General features: G+C 41.7%; 1 protein-coding gene across 2 annotated transcripts in view; it reads left to right on the top strand.

The window, feature by feature from the left end:
- The window catches only part of SYNPR (synaptoporin), a 313578-nt gene extending 292456 nt beyond the window's left edge, over positions 1–21122 (top strand). For both annotated transcript variants that reach the window (XM_029049706.2, XM_029049708.2), the window contains 2 exons: positions 12829–13020; positions 19432–21122. In XM_029049706.2, coding sequence (XP_028905539.1) covers positions 12829–13020; positions 19432–19689 — 450 coding nt within the window. In that variant the 3' untranslated portion in view covers positions 19690–21122. The remainder of the gene's footprint in view (positions 1–12828; positions 13021–19431) is intronic.
- The last annotated feature ends 380 nt before the right edge of the window (positions 21123–21502 follow it).

Below are 21502 nucleotides of genomic sequence, written 5' to 3'. Positions count from 1 at the left end.
ATTTAATCAATACTGCAAAGTAGTAAGAAGAGTAATAGAAAAATACAAGAATATTCCAGAATATTTAAAGCCACCAAGCTTTAGAGTTGCAAATGCCAAATCTGATTCCCTGATCACCAGAAATCAATCACAGTGTCCTTTCAGGCATGGCCACCTTAAGGCTTCGCTTAGGGGAACAGGCTGGAAAAAGGTTTAGGCTAAAAAACTGACCCCTTTTAGCTTCCCTTGTACCCCAAGTATAACTTACAGGGAGAAATACATTACCACGTGGAACTCTTTTTCTAGTCTGGTCCCAACCAGGAGCTGAACAGCAGACACGTAGCATAGCAGGACAGGAAGCTAAAAACTGAACTTCCTCTCCAAACTCTCCCTGAGGAGAACACAGCCCTATTCCCAAGGGGCTGGGCTTTTCCCACTATTGACAGAGAAGCTAGTCTATGTCCCAGTAGCTTCTGGGAAATGTAGGTAAGCCAGCCCTTTTGCATCATGGGTATGGTAGTTTTGTACTTCTGCTCCCTTCCCTGAAATTCTCCTGCCAGGCCTGTTAGAGAAGCAGCGTGGCTCAGTGGCAAGAGCCCAGGTTTAGGAGTCAGAGGTCATGGGTTCTAATCCCAACTCCGCCACTTATCTGCTGTGTGACCTTGGGCAAGTCACAACTTCTCTGTGCCTCAGTTACCTCATCTGTAAAAATGGGGATTAAAAAATGTGAGCCCCATGGGGGTCAATCTGATTACCCTGTATCTACCCCAGCACTTAGAACAGTGCTCTGCACATAGTAAGTGCTTAACAAATACCATAATTATTATTATTTCTTATTAAAAGGTTTTCAAATACATTGCTTTACATGTGTCCTTGCTGTGTAACACTTGACCTGGGCACGATGAGCCAAGGAAGCCACTCTTGCCTGCTGTACACTGGATCTCCCCATTTAGGGTGGGGAGATGGGCATCCTGCTCCCATGGGTATTCCCTGGTACCCTGGAGAGCATCCTGCTCATCCTGGGTCAAGATGCCCCAGGCTCAAGAGACCTCCTTGGAGGGTGGCTGCTGATGATCCTCACTGGGCATGCTAATCATATAATGCTGTCACATGTGCCCATTCCTATAATATTTTCCAGGGAACCTCTGACCCCTATTTTTTCCAGAATAATTAATTGTGTTTCCCTCCCAAATCCTTCTAAACTCTGGTGCTACTTCAGCCATGGATCTCAGCAACAAGAGCCATGGTCAAAGGAAACTCAGTGCTAAATTTTTTTTAAATGAACATTAAAAGTATTTTGTTCCATATTTGTAGTGGACAGAGGACAGACCAGCTGAAAACCAGACCGTCCACTAAAAAACCAGATTGGCTAGCCTAACCAGGAAACACAGGTAGGGACACCAGAGTTTGGAGGCAGCATTTGCTTTCCCTTCCTTGTCACCTCTCACCTAACCCTGAACTCGCATAATCCACTGTGGGGTTACTCGGTTTATCACTTTCAGGCCTCCGGGTATCCACAGAAACTGAGGCTGAGACAATAAGTTCAGTATATTTGGAATGATTTGTGACTTTAGAGTAATGTAGAAAGCTCTCAAGTATTTCTGATTTCCCTGCATTACTCTAATCATTTATGCAACTAATGGCCAGAACCCATTGATCCAGTCTGTGTGGAATTAAAAAAAACCAAAAACTATCATTTCCCAGACTCAAGTGTTTCTAAATGCTGCCCAACTCCCTCTTCATTCAAACCCCAAGGGAACCAGCAAACAATACATTTTGTCATTATATTTAGGAATCAGCTGAAAGTTGCTGTCACCAGCTCGGGCAGAAGGGATTTTGAGCCATATGATTGTGTCCTCCAGTGTGCTTACCCGCTGTTGAGGAAATGCACCTTATTGACAGCTGTAGCTGGGGAAATCTTGGCTTTTCTCTGTTGCTTGTTTCACCGCTCCTTCCACCAGGGTGACCACAACATGGGGGAGACAGTGGAGAGTTGGAGACTGAAAAAGCTTAAGCTGCTCTACTAAATCAGGTGGGATTCATAGTAGGGGCTTCAGAAATGTTACCGTCACTGCATAGTGCTTTCTGCTTTGGTTTAGCGGTGTGCATTAGATTTGCCCCAAGTAGATTTGGGTCACAATGAATTCCATTAGAAAAGTCCTTTCAGAAATCAATTACTCAGTGATACTTATTGAGCACTTACTGTGTGCAGAGCACTGTACTAAGCATTTGGGAGAGTACAATATAACAGAATTGGTAGATATGTTCCCTGCCCAAGGAGCTAGAAAGGAAGCCTTGTCCCATGCAGATTTGGCTACTGCTTATGGGAAGATCAAATTGTGTGAAAGAAGAATATATGGTCCCTTGCTGATAGTTAAAATAAAACAACCAAAATAGAGAATACAATAAAAAAATCCTCTCTCACTCCCTCTTTCCATATATAAAAATATATAATGTAATATCAATCAATCAGTGACATTATATTGAGCCCTTACATAGTATCCTTAGTGTTATATGAATTGCTGATTCTGAGCCCTTTGGCTTAGAGATCACTCCCAGGCAGCAACTGCCATAATAGGCTGGGTAACGGGAGGAATTAAGGGGAAGGGGAAGGAGAAGGGAGAAAAAGGAGAAGAAAGAGGTTTGCTGTTACCACTCTTGTTTCCAGTGGCTTGGGAACAGTGAAGAGAGGAAGGAGATGGGGTTCTGGAAGTCTAAAGGATAGATCTGAGTGGGGAGAAAAATCAGCAGAGCCAGACCCTGGGGAAAGAGCTCTGCTTCAGTAGCAGGGTTGAGAGGACCACTGCAGGAGCACAAAAGGGTGGAGGGAAAGAGAGAGAGTGACAATGGAAGGCTGCTGCCTCACTTCTCCTCTCTCTCTTTTTCCTGTCCCTCGCTTCGATTTTCTCCTTGGTAGACCCAAGGGCCCCTCTTAGGGTTGCACCTGGAGGGTTTCCAGTATTCTACCAGTCTTGACTATGGAAGGGAGAGTTAAGCAGAAGCATATCCATTCCATTCCTAGCTTGGGCAATGGCTAGTGAGTAGAAAGTAATCTGTTACAAGTCAAAACTCACCTGAGCTGGGCAGCAGTGGCATGGGAGAGAGTCAAGGGTGGAGACTCAAGTTTACTGCATGGAAGGAGGCAGTGGTAAACCACTTCCATATTTTTACCAAGAAAACTCCATGGAGACAATACCAGAATGATTGCAGATGGAGGTGGGGTGTTCTGGGAGAGATGTGTCTATGGTGTCACTCTGGGTTGGAGACGATTCGACAACATAAGACAAGACAAGGCCCAAGGGGCTGGTCCTGTTGGAAAAGACATTGCCTTAGCCACCTCCTGGCTGTGCCCATTTCATGAAATGTTGGAGAGACAAGCTCTGGGATCAGTGTACACAGTGAAGGGAGAAGGAAGAAAAGGGAGCAGTGAATTTCCTGCACAGCTGTCTCCAGGAACAGATCTTGGTATGGCAAGAGCAGGGAGATGTGTGGGTTTACATTATTAATAATGGTAATAATGATAAGTTGTGGTATTTGTTAAGCACTTACTAGGTGTCAAGAACTGTACTAAGTGCTGAGGTAGATAAAAGACAACCAGGTCCCACGTGGGGCTCACAGTCTAATTAGGAGGAAGAACCGTTATTGAATCCCCATTTTACGGAAGTTACTTGCCCAAGGTCACAGAGCAGGCAAGAGGCAGAGCCAGGATTAGAGCTCAGGTCCTCTAACTCTCAGGTCTGTGCTCTTTTCATTAGGTCATATTGTTTCCCATTTACACATAAATACTTAAATATTGGCATGTCTGGATATGAACTTATATAAACATTTTTGTTAGAGCATTTCTCTGTGGATGAGCATTTTCGTCTCAGCACAAGTGTGTATGAGTATGCCTAAAGAAAAGGGAATAATTGTAAATATGTTGTAAATATTTTTTATGTTTGTCTTACCCCCTACATCCACCCTTGGAGTGTTAATTCCTTATGGACAGAAAATGTGTCATTTCTTTATTCTCTATTCCCCAGGCACCACTGGGTGCTCAGTAAATGCTGCTGCTACTACTACTACCACTGAGACAAAGTTTAAAAATCCTTAAATAGCAAAGAGAGAAGGAAAAAAAAATCTATGCTGTGGATGCAGATCAGATATTTCTGCATGTTTATATTAAGGTAGGAAAGTTGGAGCATGTAGGTCATAGAGGTATTTTTAGCATGGCTCTGAAATGTAAATAACCTCTATCTAGGAGAGGCAGCATGGCTTAGTGGATAGAGCACGGGTCTGGGAGTTAGAAGGTCATGGGTTCTAATCCCAGAAAAACAGTAAAACTAGCCAGAAAGGTAGCTCAGAGCTAATGGAAAATAGATGACTAATACTGAGATATGAGTTAGCAGCAGAATAGCCGATATCTTTATTCAGTTTCTTTATAATCAAAATACCATTTCCAAATCTTTTTAGAATAGGAAAGTACATATCAATCAATAATTTATATTGAGCACTTACTGTGTGCAGAGCACTGTACTAAGTGTTTGGATAAGTTTAATATAATGGAGTTGGTAGACATGTTCCCTGCCCACAAGGAGTATACAATCTAAAGAGGGGGACAGACATTAATATAAATAAATTACAGATATGTACATAAGTGTTGTTAGGTTGTGAATCAAGGGTATAAATCCAAGTGCAAGGACAACACAGAAAGGAGTGGGAGAAGATAAAAATGAAAGTTTAGTCACGGAAGGCCTCTTGGAGATGTAATTTTTAAAAGGCTTTGAAGATGGGAAGTGCATTCATCTATCAGATTATGAATGCCACCTCCTCCACATGCATATTGGACCCCATTCCTTTGCACCTTATAAAAACTCTACCCCCCTCCTTTCTTCCCTCCTTAACAGTCATCTTCAACTGTTCGCTCTCAAATGGCTTCTTCCTCTGCCTTCAAACAAGCCTATGTCTCCCCTATCCTAAAAAAACCCTCACTTGACTCCACAGCTCTCTCCAGCTATCACCCCATCTCCCTCCTACGAGTGAGTTGAGTGAGTTGTCTACACCCACTGTCTCACTTCCTCTCCTCCAATTTTCTCCTTGACCCCTTCCAATCTGGCTTCTGTCCCCTTCACTCCACAGAAACCACCCTCTTGGTATGGCAAGAGCAGGGAGATGTGTGGGTTTACATTATTAATAATGGTAATATTATTAATTACCAATGATCACCTTCTTGCCAAATCCAAAGGCTTCTACTCCATCCTAATCCTCCTCGTCCTCTCAACTGCCTTCAACTTTGTGGACCACCCTCTTCTCTTGGAAACATTATCCAATCTTGTCTTCACTGACTGTCCTTTCCTGGTGCTCCTCTTATCTCTCTGGCCATTCATTCTCAGTCTCCTTCACAGGCTCCTCCTCTGCCTCCCACTCCCAAACTGTGGGGGTCCCTCCAGGTTCAGTTCTCAGTCCCCTTGTATTCGCTCCCATGGCTTCAACTACCACATCTCTGCAGGTGATATCCAAATCTACATCTTCCCTGATCTCTCTCCCTCTCTCCAGGCTCGCTTCTTCTCCTGCTTTCAAGACTTCTGTCCTTGGATGTCAAACTTAAACTTTACATGTTCAAAACAGAGCTCCTTATCTTCCCACCCAAATCTTGTCCTCTCCCTGACTTTCCCATCACTGTAGATGGTACCACCGTCCTTCCCATCTTACAAGCCTGTAACCTCAGCATTATCCTTGACTCCTCTCTCTCATTCAACCCACATATTCAATCCATCATCAAATCCTGTCAGTCCCACCTTCACAACGTTGCTAAAATCCCCCCTTTCCTCCATCCAAATTGCTACCACGTTAATACAATCACTCATTCTATCCCACCTAGATTACTGTGTCAGCCTCCTTGCTGACCTCTCAACTTCCTGTCCCCCTACACCCCACTCCATACTTCACTCTGCTACCTGGATCATCTTTCTACAGAAATGTTCAGGACATGTCACCACCCCCCCCTCAAAAATCTCCAGTGGTTTCCTATCCACCTCTGTATCAAAAACTCCTCACCACTGGCTGTAAAACAGTCCATCACCTTGCCCCTTCCTACCTCACCTCACTTTTCTTCTACAACCCAGCCCACATACTTCACTCTTCTAGTGCTAAACTTCTCACTGTGCCTTGATCTCACCTGTCTTGCTGCCGACCCTATGGCTCATGTCCTGCCTCTGGCCTGAAACTCCTTACCTCCTCATATCTGACAGACAATTACTCTCCTCCCCTTCAAAGCCTTATTGAAGGCTCATCTCCTCCAAGAGGCCTTCCCAGACTAATCCCCACTTTTCCTCATCTCCCACTCCCCTCTGCATCACCCTGAACTGCTCCCTTTGCTCTCCCCCTATTATCATTATTATTATTATGTTGGTATTTGTTAAGCGCTTACTATGTGCAGAGCACTGTTCTAAGCACTGGGGTAGACACAGGGGAATCAGGTTGTCCCATGTGGGGCTCACAGTCTTAATCCCCATTTTGCAGATGAGGTAACTGAGGCACAGAGAAGTTAAGTGACTTGCCCACAGTCACACAGCTGACAAGTGGCAGAGCCTGGATTCGAACCCATGACCTCTGACTTCAAAGCCCGTGCTTTTTCCACTGAGCCACGCTGCTTCTATACTTACTACTACTCCCCTACTCCCTGACCCACAGCACTTATGCTTATATCTGTAATTTATTTGTATTGATGTCTGTCTCCTGCCCTCCCCCCCCCACCCCAGACTGTGAGCTCGTTGTGGGCAGGGATTGTCACTGTTTATTGTTATATTGTACTTTTTCAAGTGCTTAGTACAGTGTTCTGCACAAAGTAAGTGCTTAATAAATACGATTGAATGAATGAATGAATGAATGAATGAATGAGAGAGGTAGTTCCACACCAGAGGCAGGATGTGGTCAAGGGGTCGGCGGCGAGAAAGATGAGAGCCATGTTAGAGGAACAAAGTGTGTGAGCTGGGTTATAGTAGGAAATCAGAGAGGTAAGGTAGGAGGGGGCAAGGTGATTGAGTACTTTAAAGTCAGTGACATGGAGTTTGTTTTATGCCAAGGTGGATGGGCAACGACTGGTGGCTCTTGAGGCGTGGAGAAACGTGGACTGAACAGTTCTGTAGAAAAATGATTTGGGCAGAAAAGTGCCCACGGAGAGACAGGAAGCAGGGAGGTCAGCAAGGACGCTAATGCAGCAATTAAGGTGGGATAGGATAAGTACTTGGATTAACAAGGTAGCAGTTTGGATGGAGAGGAAAGAGCAGATTTTAGCAATGTTATGAAAGTTAAACTCAACAGTATTTGGTGACAAATCAAATATGTGGCTTAAATAAGAGAGATGTCGAGGATATCGTTAAGACTACAGGCTTGAGAGACAGAGAAGATGGCGATGGGAAAGTCGGGGGAGGACAGGGTTTGGATGGGAAGGTAAATTTGAGATAATAATGTTGGTATTTGTTAAGCGCTTACTATGTGCCAAGCACTGTTCTAAACACTGGGGTAGATACAAGGTAATCAAGTTGTCCCACGTGGGGCTTACAGTCTTCATCCCCATTTTACAGATGAGATAACTGAAGCACAGAGAAGTAAAGTGACTTGCCCAAAGTGACACAGCTGATAAGTGGCAGAGCCGGGATTAGAACCCACAACCTCTGACTCCCAATCCCGTGCTCTTTCTGCTAAGCCATGCTACTTCTCTAAAGATAAAGAACTAGGGCAAAAAGACAGTCAAGGAGGGTGGTGGAGATACAAGACTGCAGAAAAGGAGAAAAATCAGGGCTGGAGATGTAACTTTGGGAATCATCTGCATAGATATGAAAGTTGAAGCCATGGGAGTGAATGCATTCTCTAAGGGAGTGGGTGTAGATGGAGAATAGTTGGGGACCCAGAACTGACTTTCGAGGGATTCCCACAGTTAAGGAGTGGGAGACAGAGGAGGAGCCCATGAAAAAGCCTGAGAATGAGCAGCCAGAGAGAGAGGAGAGCCAGGAGAGGATGGTGTCAATGAAGCCAAGATTGAAAAATGTTTCCAGGAGAAGGGGGTGGTCAACCATGTCAAAGGCATCTGAGAGGTCTAGGAGAATTAAAAATAGTTACATATGTATATATATATATATACCTATGGTGATCCTATGTTCTTAAAGATGACACTCCTGATGCTGTGGTCTCAGCCAGTCCTGGCAAGACCATGGTGTGGCCAACAGACCCTTCCATATAGTTTGCACACAAAGATGCTTGCTGCCTGTTAGAATCATTTCTTTCCTATATGCTTCTGTGTGGCAGGATTGACATTCCCAAGGTGAGGTCTTCCTGTGAACCATTTTGGAGTTTGGTGAGGCAGGCAATGTTTAGGGTAACTTTTCTAGCCCCTTCCCCAAGTCAGAGAGAGCAGTGCATTCCTACTTAGGGCTGCTCAAAAGCTTAGGGTATTATTGACCACTACTGATTATGAAGCCAGTATACTAGCTACCTACTTGTGTTGGGCTTTTGACTAGGGCATAGGGGATAGCCTACTAGTGGTTGGACATGTGCCAGTGATGGTTTTCACTGGGTCATCTACACTCTCTCACCTGGTCCCCATGACCTGCAGAAAGCAGAGGGGTAGTAAGGTAATCAATGATTACAGAGCTGAATATCTCTGTAAACCCTCTACAACAGGTACTGCAGGGCCCTTGTTCACTTCTGATGCCATTGTTTGACTGTGGCACTGACGTCAGCCATTTAAACCACTAGGGTCTGACTAAAGAGATGTTTACAGACTAGTAGGTAAACTTGTTTGTCTGAGGACAAAATTAGTCCTGTGGAAGTTTTGGAGGGTAATAGGTGCTAGGGAAGGATTAGAGTTAGGGAGCAATATAAAGACCTGAAAATCCTGAGGTCGTTCTTCAGGTACACCCCTTCTTCTCTTGCCCTCAACTTACAGTCATGTTACATGGTGGAGGGGGCATGCTCCAAATTAAACACCAGGCCATCTGTACTTCAACATATGGAAGGAAGCCCAGCATTCAACTGAGCTAGCAAGAGAATGTGTTGTGTTGGATGTAGGAGGGAGGGTATGTTGTTTCAGGGCTCTGGTGCCATTTATGCTCATTTCCCAATGCAGTATTTAGTATGAATTTTTATTTTTTTTCTTCCATTCCCTGTTTCCTTGGTTCTTGTAAACCAGAGCAAACTAGATTTCCTCAGACTACTTTATGAAACCCCTGGATCCCAACTTGCAAAGCTTTCATGACTTTTTTTAATCAGGAATTTTCACACAAAATTGAATACTTATACCTTTAGAATTTAGACAAAGGACTATATGAGCTAAATACATCCTGTACATAAACTACTAATTCAAGGCATTATAATAATAATAGTAATTATTATGGTATTTAAGTGCTTAACTGTACTGCACTGTATTAAGCACTGAGGTAGATACAAAGCAGATCGGGTTGGACGCAGTCCCTAATAATAATAATAATGTTGGTATTTGTTAAGCGCTTACTACGTGCAGAGCACTGTTCTAAGCGCTGGGGTAAACACAGGGGAATCAGGTTGTCCCACGTGGGGCTCACAGTCTTCATCCCCATTTTACAGATGAGGGAACTGAGGCACAGAGAAGTGAAGTGACTTGCCCACAGTCACACAGCTGACCAGTGGCAGAGCGGGGATTCGAACTCATGAGCCCTGACTCCAAAGCCCGTGCTCTTTCCACTGCGCCACACTGCTTCCCCTATCCCAAATGGGGCTCACAGTCGCAATCCCATTTTACAGTTGAGGTAACTGTGGCCCAGAGAAGTGAAGTGACTTGGCCAAGGTCACACAGCATATGAGTGGCAGAGCCAGGATTAGAACCCCTGACCTTCTGACTCCCAGGCCCATGTTCTATCCACTACGCTATGCTGCATCTTACGTCACCACCATGATCACCAATAGCAATATTTATTGGGCATCCACAAATCTGTCTGTGGAGAGAAAAGGAGATGCTGATGGAGCAGTTCACAAGCTGGATGTGATTGGTCCATGTTTTGCAGACATACAGAAGGTTGTACACTACAGCTGCTCTACTGCCTTCAGTTTAGTTTGACCCTGTTAACATAGGTAACCCGATTTGGGGGAACTCAATGAGGTTCTGAGAGCTAGGAGGTGGGGCAGGGTGAGGTTGAAAAGGCAGGAAAGCCAGAGATCCAGAAATTTATAGAGAAAGAAAAAAGATAGAAAAGAAGAGAGAGAAAACAAAGAGAGAATGAAAGGAGGAGGATTTGAGGGGGAAAAGTATTTATTAAGCACCCGAATGCAGAGCACTGTATTAGGCTCTTGAGAGAGTATAAAAATAGAAGAAATTATCCTTGTTCTTTAGGAGCTTATTATAATATAGTTTAGATAGACAAATAATTGTATTTGAGTGCATACTGGGTGCAGAGCACTGTACTAAGCGTTTGGGAGGATACACTACAATAGACTTGGATGACATGTACCCTGCTCACAATGAGTTTACAGGTAAATTCCAGGTAGGGGAAGTAATGAGCTATATAAAATATATGTATGTGTCATAGGGCCTGTGGCATTTTACTCTCCCCACCCTCTTCAAAGCCTTATTCACAGCATATCTCCTCCAAAAGCCTTATATGACTAAGCCTTCCTTTCCTTTTTTTCCACTCTCTTCTGTGTCACCCTATCTTACTTCCTTTGTTCACCACCCCCTTTCCCCCAGCACTTATGTACATAGCTATAATTTATTTATAATAATGTCTGTTCCCCCACCAGCCTCCAAAGTTGTAAGCTCTTTGTGGACAGGGAATGTGTCTGTTTATCATTGTATTGTATTATCCCAAGCACTTAGTTCAGTGCTCAATGAATATGAATACATTTATGTGTTTAAGGGGAACAAAAGGTCCACGATAGCAGGTGGGGGTAGATAAGGTGGGAAGATTACCCATTCTTTACTTTTTTCTGAATGCCATTTTGGGCATCCCTCTGGGGCAAATAGATCTACAAGGTGTTGATGCATTAATTGCTTTCCGCAAGGAGTTTTTGTTCTCAGACACATTATCATCAAATCTACAGTAATGTGGTAGACTAACAGACTGCTGCCCAGAGACTTAATGGTTGCCTTAGAGACCGGCTGAATCATTTCTACCATAGGTGTACCTATTAATCAGAAAATCAAAATATGAATGAATGTGTCTAGCTTTTGCTGTGAAATAGGAATTGCAGTTATAGCCTTATTTTTAATATGAGTAGTAACTGGGGGTTTTTTTTGTCACCGTATGGCTCACATTGAAAGTACCCCATTGTCTGGCGCATAGTAAGTGTGTAACTAATACCTTTTTTAAAAAAAAAAGCATACTTCCTTGAGCATGTCCTACAATGAGCCCAGGGGTATGCACAGTTTGACAGCCAAGATCCCAAGATGCTATAAGCTCCCTATTCCATCTGATGACCTACCCAACCTGAAAACTGTCTTAAGGGTATAGTGTGGGGAGAAGAAAACAAGGATGGAGAGGTTGGGAAAGTCACAAATTTCACCTCGCAATCAGTATACCATAGTGAAATCATGATTCTTAAAAGCAGTGTGGCCTAGTGGAAAGAGCTCGGTCTTGGAAATCAGAGGACTTGGGTTCTAATTTCTGCTCTGCCACTGCCTATGTGACCCTGGGCAAGTTATTTAACTTCTCTGGGCCTTAGTTTCCTTATCTGTAAAATGGAGACTCGATACCCCTTCTCCCTCCCACTTAGACTGAGAGCCCTATGAGGGACATGGATTAGCTTTTACCTATCCCAGTGCTTAGAACAGTACTTGACACATAACACTTAAATACTATTACTATTATTATTAGGGAGTGTGTCCAACCTGATTCTTTTATCTTTCCCAGCCCTTAGTAGAGTGCCAGTGCTTAAATACCATTATTATTTTTATTAGAATGGGTTCAGAGGCATCTTCCCTTTAGCAACCAACAGATTATTCCATAGCCCAGACACAGTGATCTTTTAAGGTAGGCATTAGATTTTCACAGTATTTAATTGGGACTAAAAAGGGAAATTCTTCTAAAATCAATCAGTAGCGTCTGCGGAAGATTGTACTAAGAAATTGAAAACTTCAATCAGGAAAAAAATATCTCTTTGTAGAGAAATACAAGTATCCAATTACTCTGCTCTGTGTTGCCAAACTTTGGGCTGGAGCAAATTAATCATATAGCCACAACCACTGTGAACAGAGAACTGTACTCTGTCCTGTACAGAATTAATAGATGATACAGTACTTGAAATCTAACTGGGTAGAAAAAACAGACACAGACGGTTACATGAAACCAAGAGACCCATAAAAAATATACAAACAAGTGATGGAAGGATAAAAATGTAGAACCGATTATAGTTTTACAGAGATAAGCATGGTTGCTAAGTGGTGTGCTAGTGGGGCTGGATTGACTGGGCCTAGGTGCAGATAAACTGGCACTTGAGCTCAAAACTTCCTTTCCCTCAGAGAGAAGCTTAAAAAAAAATCATCAGGCAATGCGGCAACATTCCTCTTCTACATCTTGGTTTTTGGGTTTTTGTTTTTGTTTAACATGATGGGTTTTACAGTATAGGTTTTTAAATGGCTCTGCTAAATGTTTAGAATATTAAGTATTTTTCTTTTAAAGGTTTACCGGGTCTATATTTTTATTACTGTAGGTAAGTTTCTTCAGGTTATCATTACTTACTGCATTTGCAAACTAGTTAATGCAAAATCTTGTACTGATCAGTAAGGAGTCATGAAAAATATAGCATTTGTCATAGATTTATTGATACTGTTACAGATATCAATTTGTCCTTATTATCCAAACTCAAAAGCATTAATTCTTTTTTTTTTTTTTTTGGTAGGATTTCATCGTCACAGTGGTATTTTCCTTCCTATGGTTGGTGGGTTCATCGGCTTGGGCCAAGGGGCTGTCTGATGTAAAAGTTGCTACTGATCCGAAGGAGGTGTTACTGTTGATGTCAGCCTGTAAACAGCAGTCTAACAAGTGCATGGCCATTCACGGACCCATGATGTCAAGCTTAAATACTTCCGTTGTAAGTATGTTCAGTTTTTTGGATGACTCGGAACTCTTTGTTTATCTGGGTTCTGGTGAGACTCTCCCACATCACCCACATTACAGAAGTACTGCCTTAGAAAACAGGCTAATCACAAAGTTGACTTAACCCTGGCCCTTTTTATAGGATCAGATGTAGGCCTGTGCTTGTTGACAGGATGATAATTTTATGTCTTCAACTGCACTGTCCTTAGTAAGGACATAGCAGGTCTTAGTCCCATTGACATTCTCACCCAGAAGTGGATCTGAAACTTGTACCCTCAGGCTCAAGCCTGGCAGAAGTGGAAAGGAACATTTTAAAGCACAGAAATTGCCTCTAGACAAAACACTGCTTAATAATAATGTTGGTATTTGTTAAGCGCTTACTATGTGCCGAGCACTGTTCTAAGCGCTGGGGTAGACACGGGGAATCAGGTTGTCCCACGTGGGGCTCACAGTCTTAATCCCCATTTTACAGATGAGGGAACTGAGGCACCGAGAAGTTAAGTGACTTGCCCAAAGTCACACAGCTGACAAGTGGCCGAGCCGGGATTTGAACCCATGACCTCTGACTCCAAAGCCCATGCTCTTTCCACTGAGCCACGCTGCTCACCAAATGTATTTAGAACACATCTGATTATTGCAGAGAGAACAGTTCTCAGAGTTTGACGTGCCACCTGGAAGGGTTTACAGGGAATGTGTAGTATATTGAAAATGATTACAATTAGTAATAGGATTCTTTCCTATCTAAAAAGGTCCAGAAAGTGTCGTGTCAAGTGAAGTAAGGCCAGAGGCTCAAGAAAGGATGGTGAGGCTTTGTCAAGACACCCCAGTAATGTTGAGTTTTGCAGGAGCTGAGCATTCAACCCACATATGCACCAAATGTCACCAAATCCTGTTGGTTCTACCTTCATAACATCTCTAGAATCTGCCACTACGCTAATCCAACCATTTATCCTATCCTGCCTTGTCTGCTTCACAGCCTCCTCACTGACCTCCCCGCCTCCTGTCTCTTCCCACTCCAGTCCTTACTTCACTCTGCTGGCTGGATCATTTTTCTGAAAAACCACCCAGAATAGGAAAACACATTTTGAAGTTGACAGGAACACTACATCTGTGTTTCATTTTACGAGTTTAAAGACCTTATGTTATTCCAAAGAAAGAAGCTGGGTCTGGTTGAAAACAAGCTATAACAACACAAAAAGAAAGCCATTCTCAAGGAATAAAAAGTGCCACAGTATTTGCTGAAGGAACAACATTCTCTAAAAGCCCCTAAAAATAATAATCTTTGCTTCAAGGTTAACTTACGTTACTACAGCTCTGTGGAATTCAATCTGTGAAAGCATTTGAGAAAAAAGTTGCAAAACTGTTCCCAATGATTTGACAGCAAATGCTGTCTGTGAGATTGTAACCATGGAAATAAATTTTATATTGGAGATTCACCAGGATTTTCATTTATCATAGGCCACACCTGTAGACAAGATCAGAGAGATATGCATATATATTTATATGTATAATGTACACATATGATATATATATATATATACACATATATTCTTGCTAATTGAATCCTCCAATGTTCAGGTAGAGGAGTGCTATTGCAGCTGAAGTCAAGACTTGAAATACAAGAGAGATGAAACACGATGTTTCTATCTCAAGAGAAATCATTAAGGATATTCTGAGTTTTCTTTTTCAATTCCTAACAAACAAGCTCAACTAAGTCATGAGAGCCCATTACTTTCATTTCTAAAGTCTCATAGAAACCAGAATCAAACATAGGAACATCCTGGAATAGAGAACTCTTAATTGAGTGGCTATAACTACATGAGGCCAGGTGGATGTTTTGAAAGGAATTCACCCATGCAAAATATATTTTGATCCAGGTAGGCTTAGTAGGAAACAAAATCTAACCTTCCAGACAACATTAATATTTTTGGAGTCATATATTACTATCCCAATGCTCTTTACATAGAAACTCAAATATTGATGATGATGAATCATTCAATCCATGATATTCACTGGGGCCTACTGTTTGCAAAGCACTGCATTAAGCACTTGGGAGAGTAAAATAGAAGTAAAAGACCCTTTTGCTACCTTCAGGGAGCTCATTATCCAATAGGGCAAACAAGGAAACATAAATATGATTTACCAGCCCCACCTCCAAGTCTGTCTGGGCATCCCTGGCATCAGCATGCCCAGTGGCCTTTTCTATCTCTCAGCCTCACTCCTCCATGATCTGTCTCCTTAATCTGCCAGTGCCATAAGCAGTCTCAGCTGTCCAAACAGTCTAGCAATGGAGTTGGGGAGTCGGTGACCATGTCCTGGCAGTCTCTATTGAGGGAGCGCTGCTGTGGCTCTCCTCCTCCTGGCATATGGGGCAACTATAGCCCATCATACATATTGTATGAAGAAATGGGGGGATTGTACCCACTTGTGGCCAGTTTCTTCATCCTGCCTGTGGCTCTCATGTTGTTCACAGTCCCACAACTGCTAGTCATGGGGTTTCTTTTTTCCTTGGATCTTCCTTCTTCCTTTGCTGGGTCTCCCATCACAGTAGTTAAACTGTTAACAACTCGATCCTCAGCTTTAGATAAGCAAAACAGCTGCTTAGAGCTTTGGGAGGGACATGGAAAAGACCCCAGAGTACAGGGAGGGAATGCCAACATGCAAAGACAGAGAGAAGTGTATAAAGTGTCTTCTACTGCAGGGACAATTAAAATAAATACAAACATAAAGATAATACCATAAGAAACAGATGCTTATCTTAGTGGTGTCTATTATAGACAGAACCTAATTAAAATGAAGTAGAAATGCAATGAGATCCGTATTATGAGAAAAATACAATGCTTAAAAAATAAGCCTTCATACTGGAAAAAAGCAAGTAGGCAGGGAGACATTTTCTGTTACCTACTGATTATATGTGGTTATTGACTAGCATACCAATAATCACATCATTAGGAAAAATGTCCCCAGATGAAAAAAGGTGGTTGAGTTATTCTCTTAAAGACAAGGCATCAAGTAAAAATAAAACTGCCTCTCCCTCAAGCCCTAGGACTTCTCTTGTTCCCATGTGTGCTCCAGCTGCTGAGGAGATCAACAAAGTTATCTAAATGTCAAATCCTTACAAATCCCTACCAGATGAGAGCAAAAGGCACTTTTCTAATTCAAAAGAGCCTGGGCAAGAGGCTTAACTTTAAATTTAATACACTAGCTTTAACTGCCCTATTCTAAGTTATCTTTGGATATAGAATCTCAGTGCAACAAAATTGTTGTATTTTGATGTAGAGTGAACATAACAAAAGTTTTACACTTTGCAGAATTTCTTTCCAAAGGAAGAAAGAAATGATTGGAAGAAACATGAAGCTCCAGCAGCTAGAGTTCCCCTCTGCCTCCCAACAGGCCACAGAACCAGAACCTTGACCAACTTGGCCTACATTGATCCCAACATGTGCCCAACCCAGCCTAAGTGTGGCTCTGGGTACTGGTATTTAAGTAACCCACCAAAGTAGCCTCAGTGCTCACTTCCTATACCTGATGCTCCTCATATGCATTTTACCCCAGGAGAGCTATAATACCACTGGCCCACAAGGCAATCCTACGTGGGTAATATATCTTAAGGTTCCACCTGACTAAAATCCCCAAATCAGAGAAAGCCAAAGAGGGGGGTGGGGTAGGCGGGTACAAGGGTTCCAAAATAGCCAGGTCTGCCTTTGTATTGACTTGATCCATTCCTGTAAACTCAGCTACCTTTGCAGGACTCAGCTGCTAGCACCTCTGGGCAACAGCTGTCAACCAGACAGCTGCCTAGGCCAATTAGGAGTCACTCTCAAGGGTGTAATTTTATACCAGAATGAACTTGTCTCTACAGCAATCTATCACTTTTCAGCCCTTCCAAGCTGAATTGATATTTAAAGTACTACTAGCAAATCTCCCTATCATTAGCTAGATAAGCCGGACATCATTAGGATCATTAAAACAAATATGGATTCCACAAAGCACTTTCAAACTGGCATTTGGCCCAACTCAACTTAGCAAGGAATAATTCATTCGCAAGATAATAAACACATTGGCCAGGTCCCAAGGAAAGGAGAAATTTGTTGGTTTCTTGGTACTTGGTACTTGGTTTCTTAAAAAAAAACCAAGCCTGCTCCTGCCAACCATCAAACATTGGTCCAGAGGCTTTTAATTCCAGTCTCTGTGCCCAATATTATTGAGTAATATTACCCACCTACCTCTATTCCCATCTCACAGTCAAGGACAGATCCTGCAGTTGACAGTTTAGAACTTTTTGTGTAGGGATTTAAAATGCATAAAAGAGCATAGATTTAGACTAACACAAATGATTTGGGACAAGCTAATATTTGTTTTCTTCAGGTTTTTCCTTTTTGTGGCATGATTTTTACTTAAATTCATTAAATTAGTTCTCAAGCAGATAACTACTATGAGATTCTAAAAAAGTTTAAAGATAAGAAGAAATCAAAGAGGTAAGTCATTTCCTTCCTGGGTATCGATACTCAACTCTTAACTTCTGTGTGCTCCAGTTGACTTTCACCCCAAGGGATCCCACTCCCTTCCAGTTTGAACTTGATGGGATCAAAGAGGCAAGAGAAAAAAAAAACAACCCCAAAACTCTCCATGCACTGCAGGCAGCAAATCTGCAAAGTAGCAGCATACCCTAGTGGATAGAGCATGGGCCTGGGAGTCAGAAGGACCTGGGTTCTAATCCCAACTCAGCCACATGTCCACTGTGTGTCCTTGGGTGAGTCAATTTCTCTGTGCCTCAGTTACCTCATCCCTAAAATGGGGATTAAGACTATGAGCCTTATGTGGGACAGGGACTGTGTCCAAACTGATAAACTTGTGTCTACCCCAGCACAGTGCCTGGCACATAGTAAGCACTTTAATACCAAAACAAACCACACAAAAAGAGTGAGATCCAAGCTATTCAGTGATAGGTAACCATAGGTGAATTTCACTGTCAGTGGCATCTTCTTTGAATGTGAAAGAAACCTCTAAAGATGTGCCATGTATGCTAGGATGATTTCCCTACAAATACCTTCGTGGCTCAGTGGAAAGAGCATGGGCTTTGGAGTCAGAGGTCATGGGTTCGAATCCCGGCTCAGCCACTCGTCAGCTGTGTGACTTTGGGCAAGTCACTTAACTTCTCGGTGCCTCAGTTACCTCATCTGTAAAATGGGGATTAAGACTGTGAGCCCCACGTGGGACAACTGGATTCCCCTGTGTCTACCCCAGTGCTTAGAACAGTGCTCGGCACATAGTAAGCGCTTAACAAATACCAACATTATTATTATTACCTTCCTTAGAGGATGAAAAATGTAGAAGCCATTGGTTGCAGGCATTTTCCAGGTCTGTATTTAGAAGAGAAAGAGTTATCTTTCCAAAGTGGAGAGAATTTACAATACAATTAGTTCTGATTTTTTTTAATTTTTGGCTTATAACAACAGAGAAAGAAAGTAATGCCCCAAAATAGGGTATTAATGTTCCATGAGGTAAGTCCATTAGGAGGTATGAATAGATTGAAATTCAAATTGATGACCTATGAAAGAAGAGCTAAATTGATAAGGGAAGGTTTTCTAGTAATGGTGGGTTGTTGGATTATAAAGTCCTTGAACACTGAATCCCCCAAACTCACTGTGCAAATCAAGATCATTGATGTAGACCTTTGGAGATTGATAATCCATTTTTTCTGGATTAAAATAAATGAAGCTCAGCATTCTGGTTTCACAAGTATTAAACTTTACCTTCTCAGCCTGTGTGCTGGTCTTTCCAATTTAGCCCTCAAAAGGGACCATAAAGTTCATCTGGAGTTATTCTGATTCTTCATGACCTGAAACTTCCCATACATTATTAGTTATTTTACCAAAACAAGAGAAAAGAGGAGGGTTAAAGGATGACAACAATAGGGAAAGACAGATAAAGAAATCAAGGGACAGAAAAAGGCCAGAATGATAAGTGGAAGTGAGAGGTCCATAGAGAGGATATGAAGATCAAGAGGAGAGGAAATAACTGGAGAATTAATAGATAGTTAAAAGGAGAGAGGAAGAAACAAAGATTTGCCAGCCCAAGAATGGAGGGCCCTGGGAGTGAGGAGAAGAGTTGCAGGGAGATCATTTCAGGAAGAGAGAAAAAAAATGTAAAGGGCCAGTGAGAGAGAAAAATAAAAAACCTTATTTCTGCTAGTTGAATTAGGTGGTACAGGGGTCAATAAAATGCCTAACAAAAATACAGTGAAAATAATAGGACATCCTTTTATGTAGAAATGTATTTTTCTGCAGGACATAGACTCCCAAATAATTTTTCTTTCTATATTACTTAGTTTATTTTCTGTGTAATAGACCATGCGAGTGTTTTTTTGGAAATGTATTGACCCACTGCTTTGATTTTCCTTTAGGTCTTTGGATTCTTGAATTTTATTCTCTGGGCAGGGAATATTTGGTTTGTTTTTAAGGAGACCGGCTGGCATTCTTCGAGCCAGAGGCACCTTCCGGAACCCATGGAGAAGCAATCGAGCAGCTATTGCCATGGTGGCTATAATCGAGAAAGTTATGAGCCAAGTGGTGGGTACAACCAACAAGCCACCTTGGGTCAACCTGGGGATGATATGGGCCAACAACAGAGTGGCCCAGTTTCATTTGCCAATCAGATTTAACATGTGTATTATCATGTTAGCAGTTTCACTGCACTAAATTTCAATGACCTGAAATTTTAAAAAAGCTTAAAGTAATCATCAACACACAGAGTTCTTAAACCTGAAAAAAAAAATGAAAGATCTACATGCTCATTAAAGAAGGGAAAGCTCTGTGATGTGCTAAGTCACTCTTTGTGACTAGGTGGCTTATTGGAGTGTGTGTCTTGTATGTACAGAATATGGTAGTTTTGTACTGTATTAAGATAGTTGAAGTCTTTTGTAGCCTAAATTCTCTAGTATGTAATTTGTCTAACAAAGCATAAATATTGTTAAGGTTTCTTCTGCTTACTGGTGGGAAAAAGTTTCACTATGAATTCTGAAGACTATTTGGTGTATCACAGTGCATGCAATAGCCCTAAGTTTTCCTCAGTGCTTGTTTGTGAGCCCTCTTGAATGTTTTCTTTAAGAGTTTTTTGTGTTTCTTTTTGATTAATTACTTTTCTTGTGATTTAATGCATGCAAAATATTTTCACAACACCCAAAGTTTGGACTGTGTTAATGGAAATTTTCCAGTTTGCACCCCTACTTTGTAAGCTTCTTTTGTACATTTTGAAGAGTTGGGCTCTATGGCTTTTCTCAAGTTCTGAATGCTCTGTGATGAAAATGTTTCTCCTATTAAGGGACAGTCAATAGTTTGTACTGTAACTGATCAATGTTATTCAATTTGAGTTAGTATTCATGCGATAGTCAATTTCTATTGGTGTCTTGTGAATCTTTTCATGTGAGCTGTGAACTATAAGGACCAAGTAACTGTGTTATGTTTACAGTGGTATGTATTTAAATAGGATAATGGAGGTGCAGATATCAGTAATTAAAATTAGACAAGAATAGAAAGTTAAATGCAGAATACATATTTGCCACATATCATCAGATAAACTTTCCAAATTTGTAATAATATAATGTGCCTATCTATCACACTGTAGAAAACTGTCAGCTCAATTCAGATATTATTAATTCTGTTTTTGGTGCTACAGCTAAATTAAAAGGCAGCTGCCAGAAAATGGAGTCATTCCACTTGGCAAAGAGAACTAGGTCTCATAAAATATTCCTTAGACTGCATACACTATAAAGAAATAACATCTTTATTGCATTTCAAGCCCAAAGCAAAGCATTGCGGTCAAAACTGAGCATCTGCATTTCTAAATAAGTGTATCAATATCTCCTATTACTGTATGATTTATATGTTTGGAAACATTTAGTATAAAACAGCCTAGACTCTTACACGATTGTTGTAATCAATTTCCAGTTACTCAGTGGATCAATCTATATTGTGATATCTATTTGTTCCTAATAAAGTTATTGCATACACTATGTGATTGAATATATGGTGAAATAATCCAAAAATGTATCCCTTTCACAAAAAATGGATGAATGAAAAAATCTGTTTCTTTCAAGGACTGGATTCTGTCGTAACTTTATTCCCAAGTAAAATTATGGTATTTGTTAAGTGCTCACTATGTGCCAAACACTGTTCTAAGTTAATCAGGTTGGACACAGTCCCTTTCCCACGTGGGCCTCACACTTTTAATTCCCATTTTACAGATGAGGTAACTGAGGCCCAGAGAAGTTAAATAACTTGCCCAAGGTCACACAGCAGACATGTGGCGGAGCTGGGATTAGAACCCAGGTCCTACTGACTCCGAGGCCTGTGCTCTAGCCACTAATCCACTCAAGAGCTGAAGAGTAGCATAGAACAGAATATTTTCACATAATTCAGCCTAAAATTGAGGATTTTTTTTTCCTTTTATTTGCTAATATAGTTTCTGAAAGAGCT

The sequence above is a fragment of the Ornithorhynchus anatinus genome, chromosome X1, assembly GCF_004115215.2.
Source record: "Ornithorhynchus anatinus isolate Pmale09 chromosome X1, mOrnAna1.pri.v4, whole genome shotgun sequence".
Lineage (NCBI taxonomy): Eukaryota > Metazoa > Chordata > Mammalia > Monotremata > Ornithorhynchidae > Ornithorhynchus > Ornithorhynchus anatinus.
This window is presented reverse-complemented; position numbering and strand designations above follow the sequence as displayed.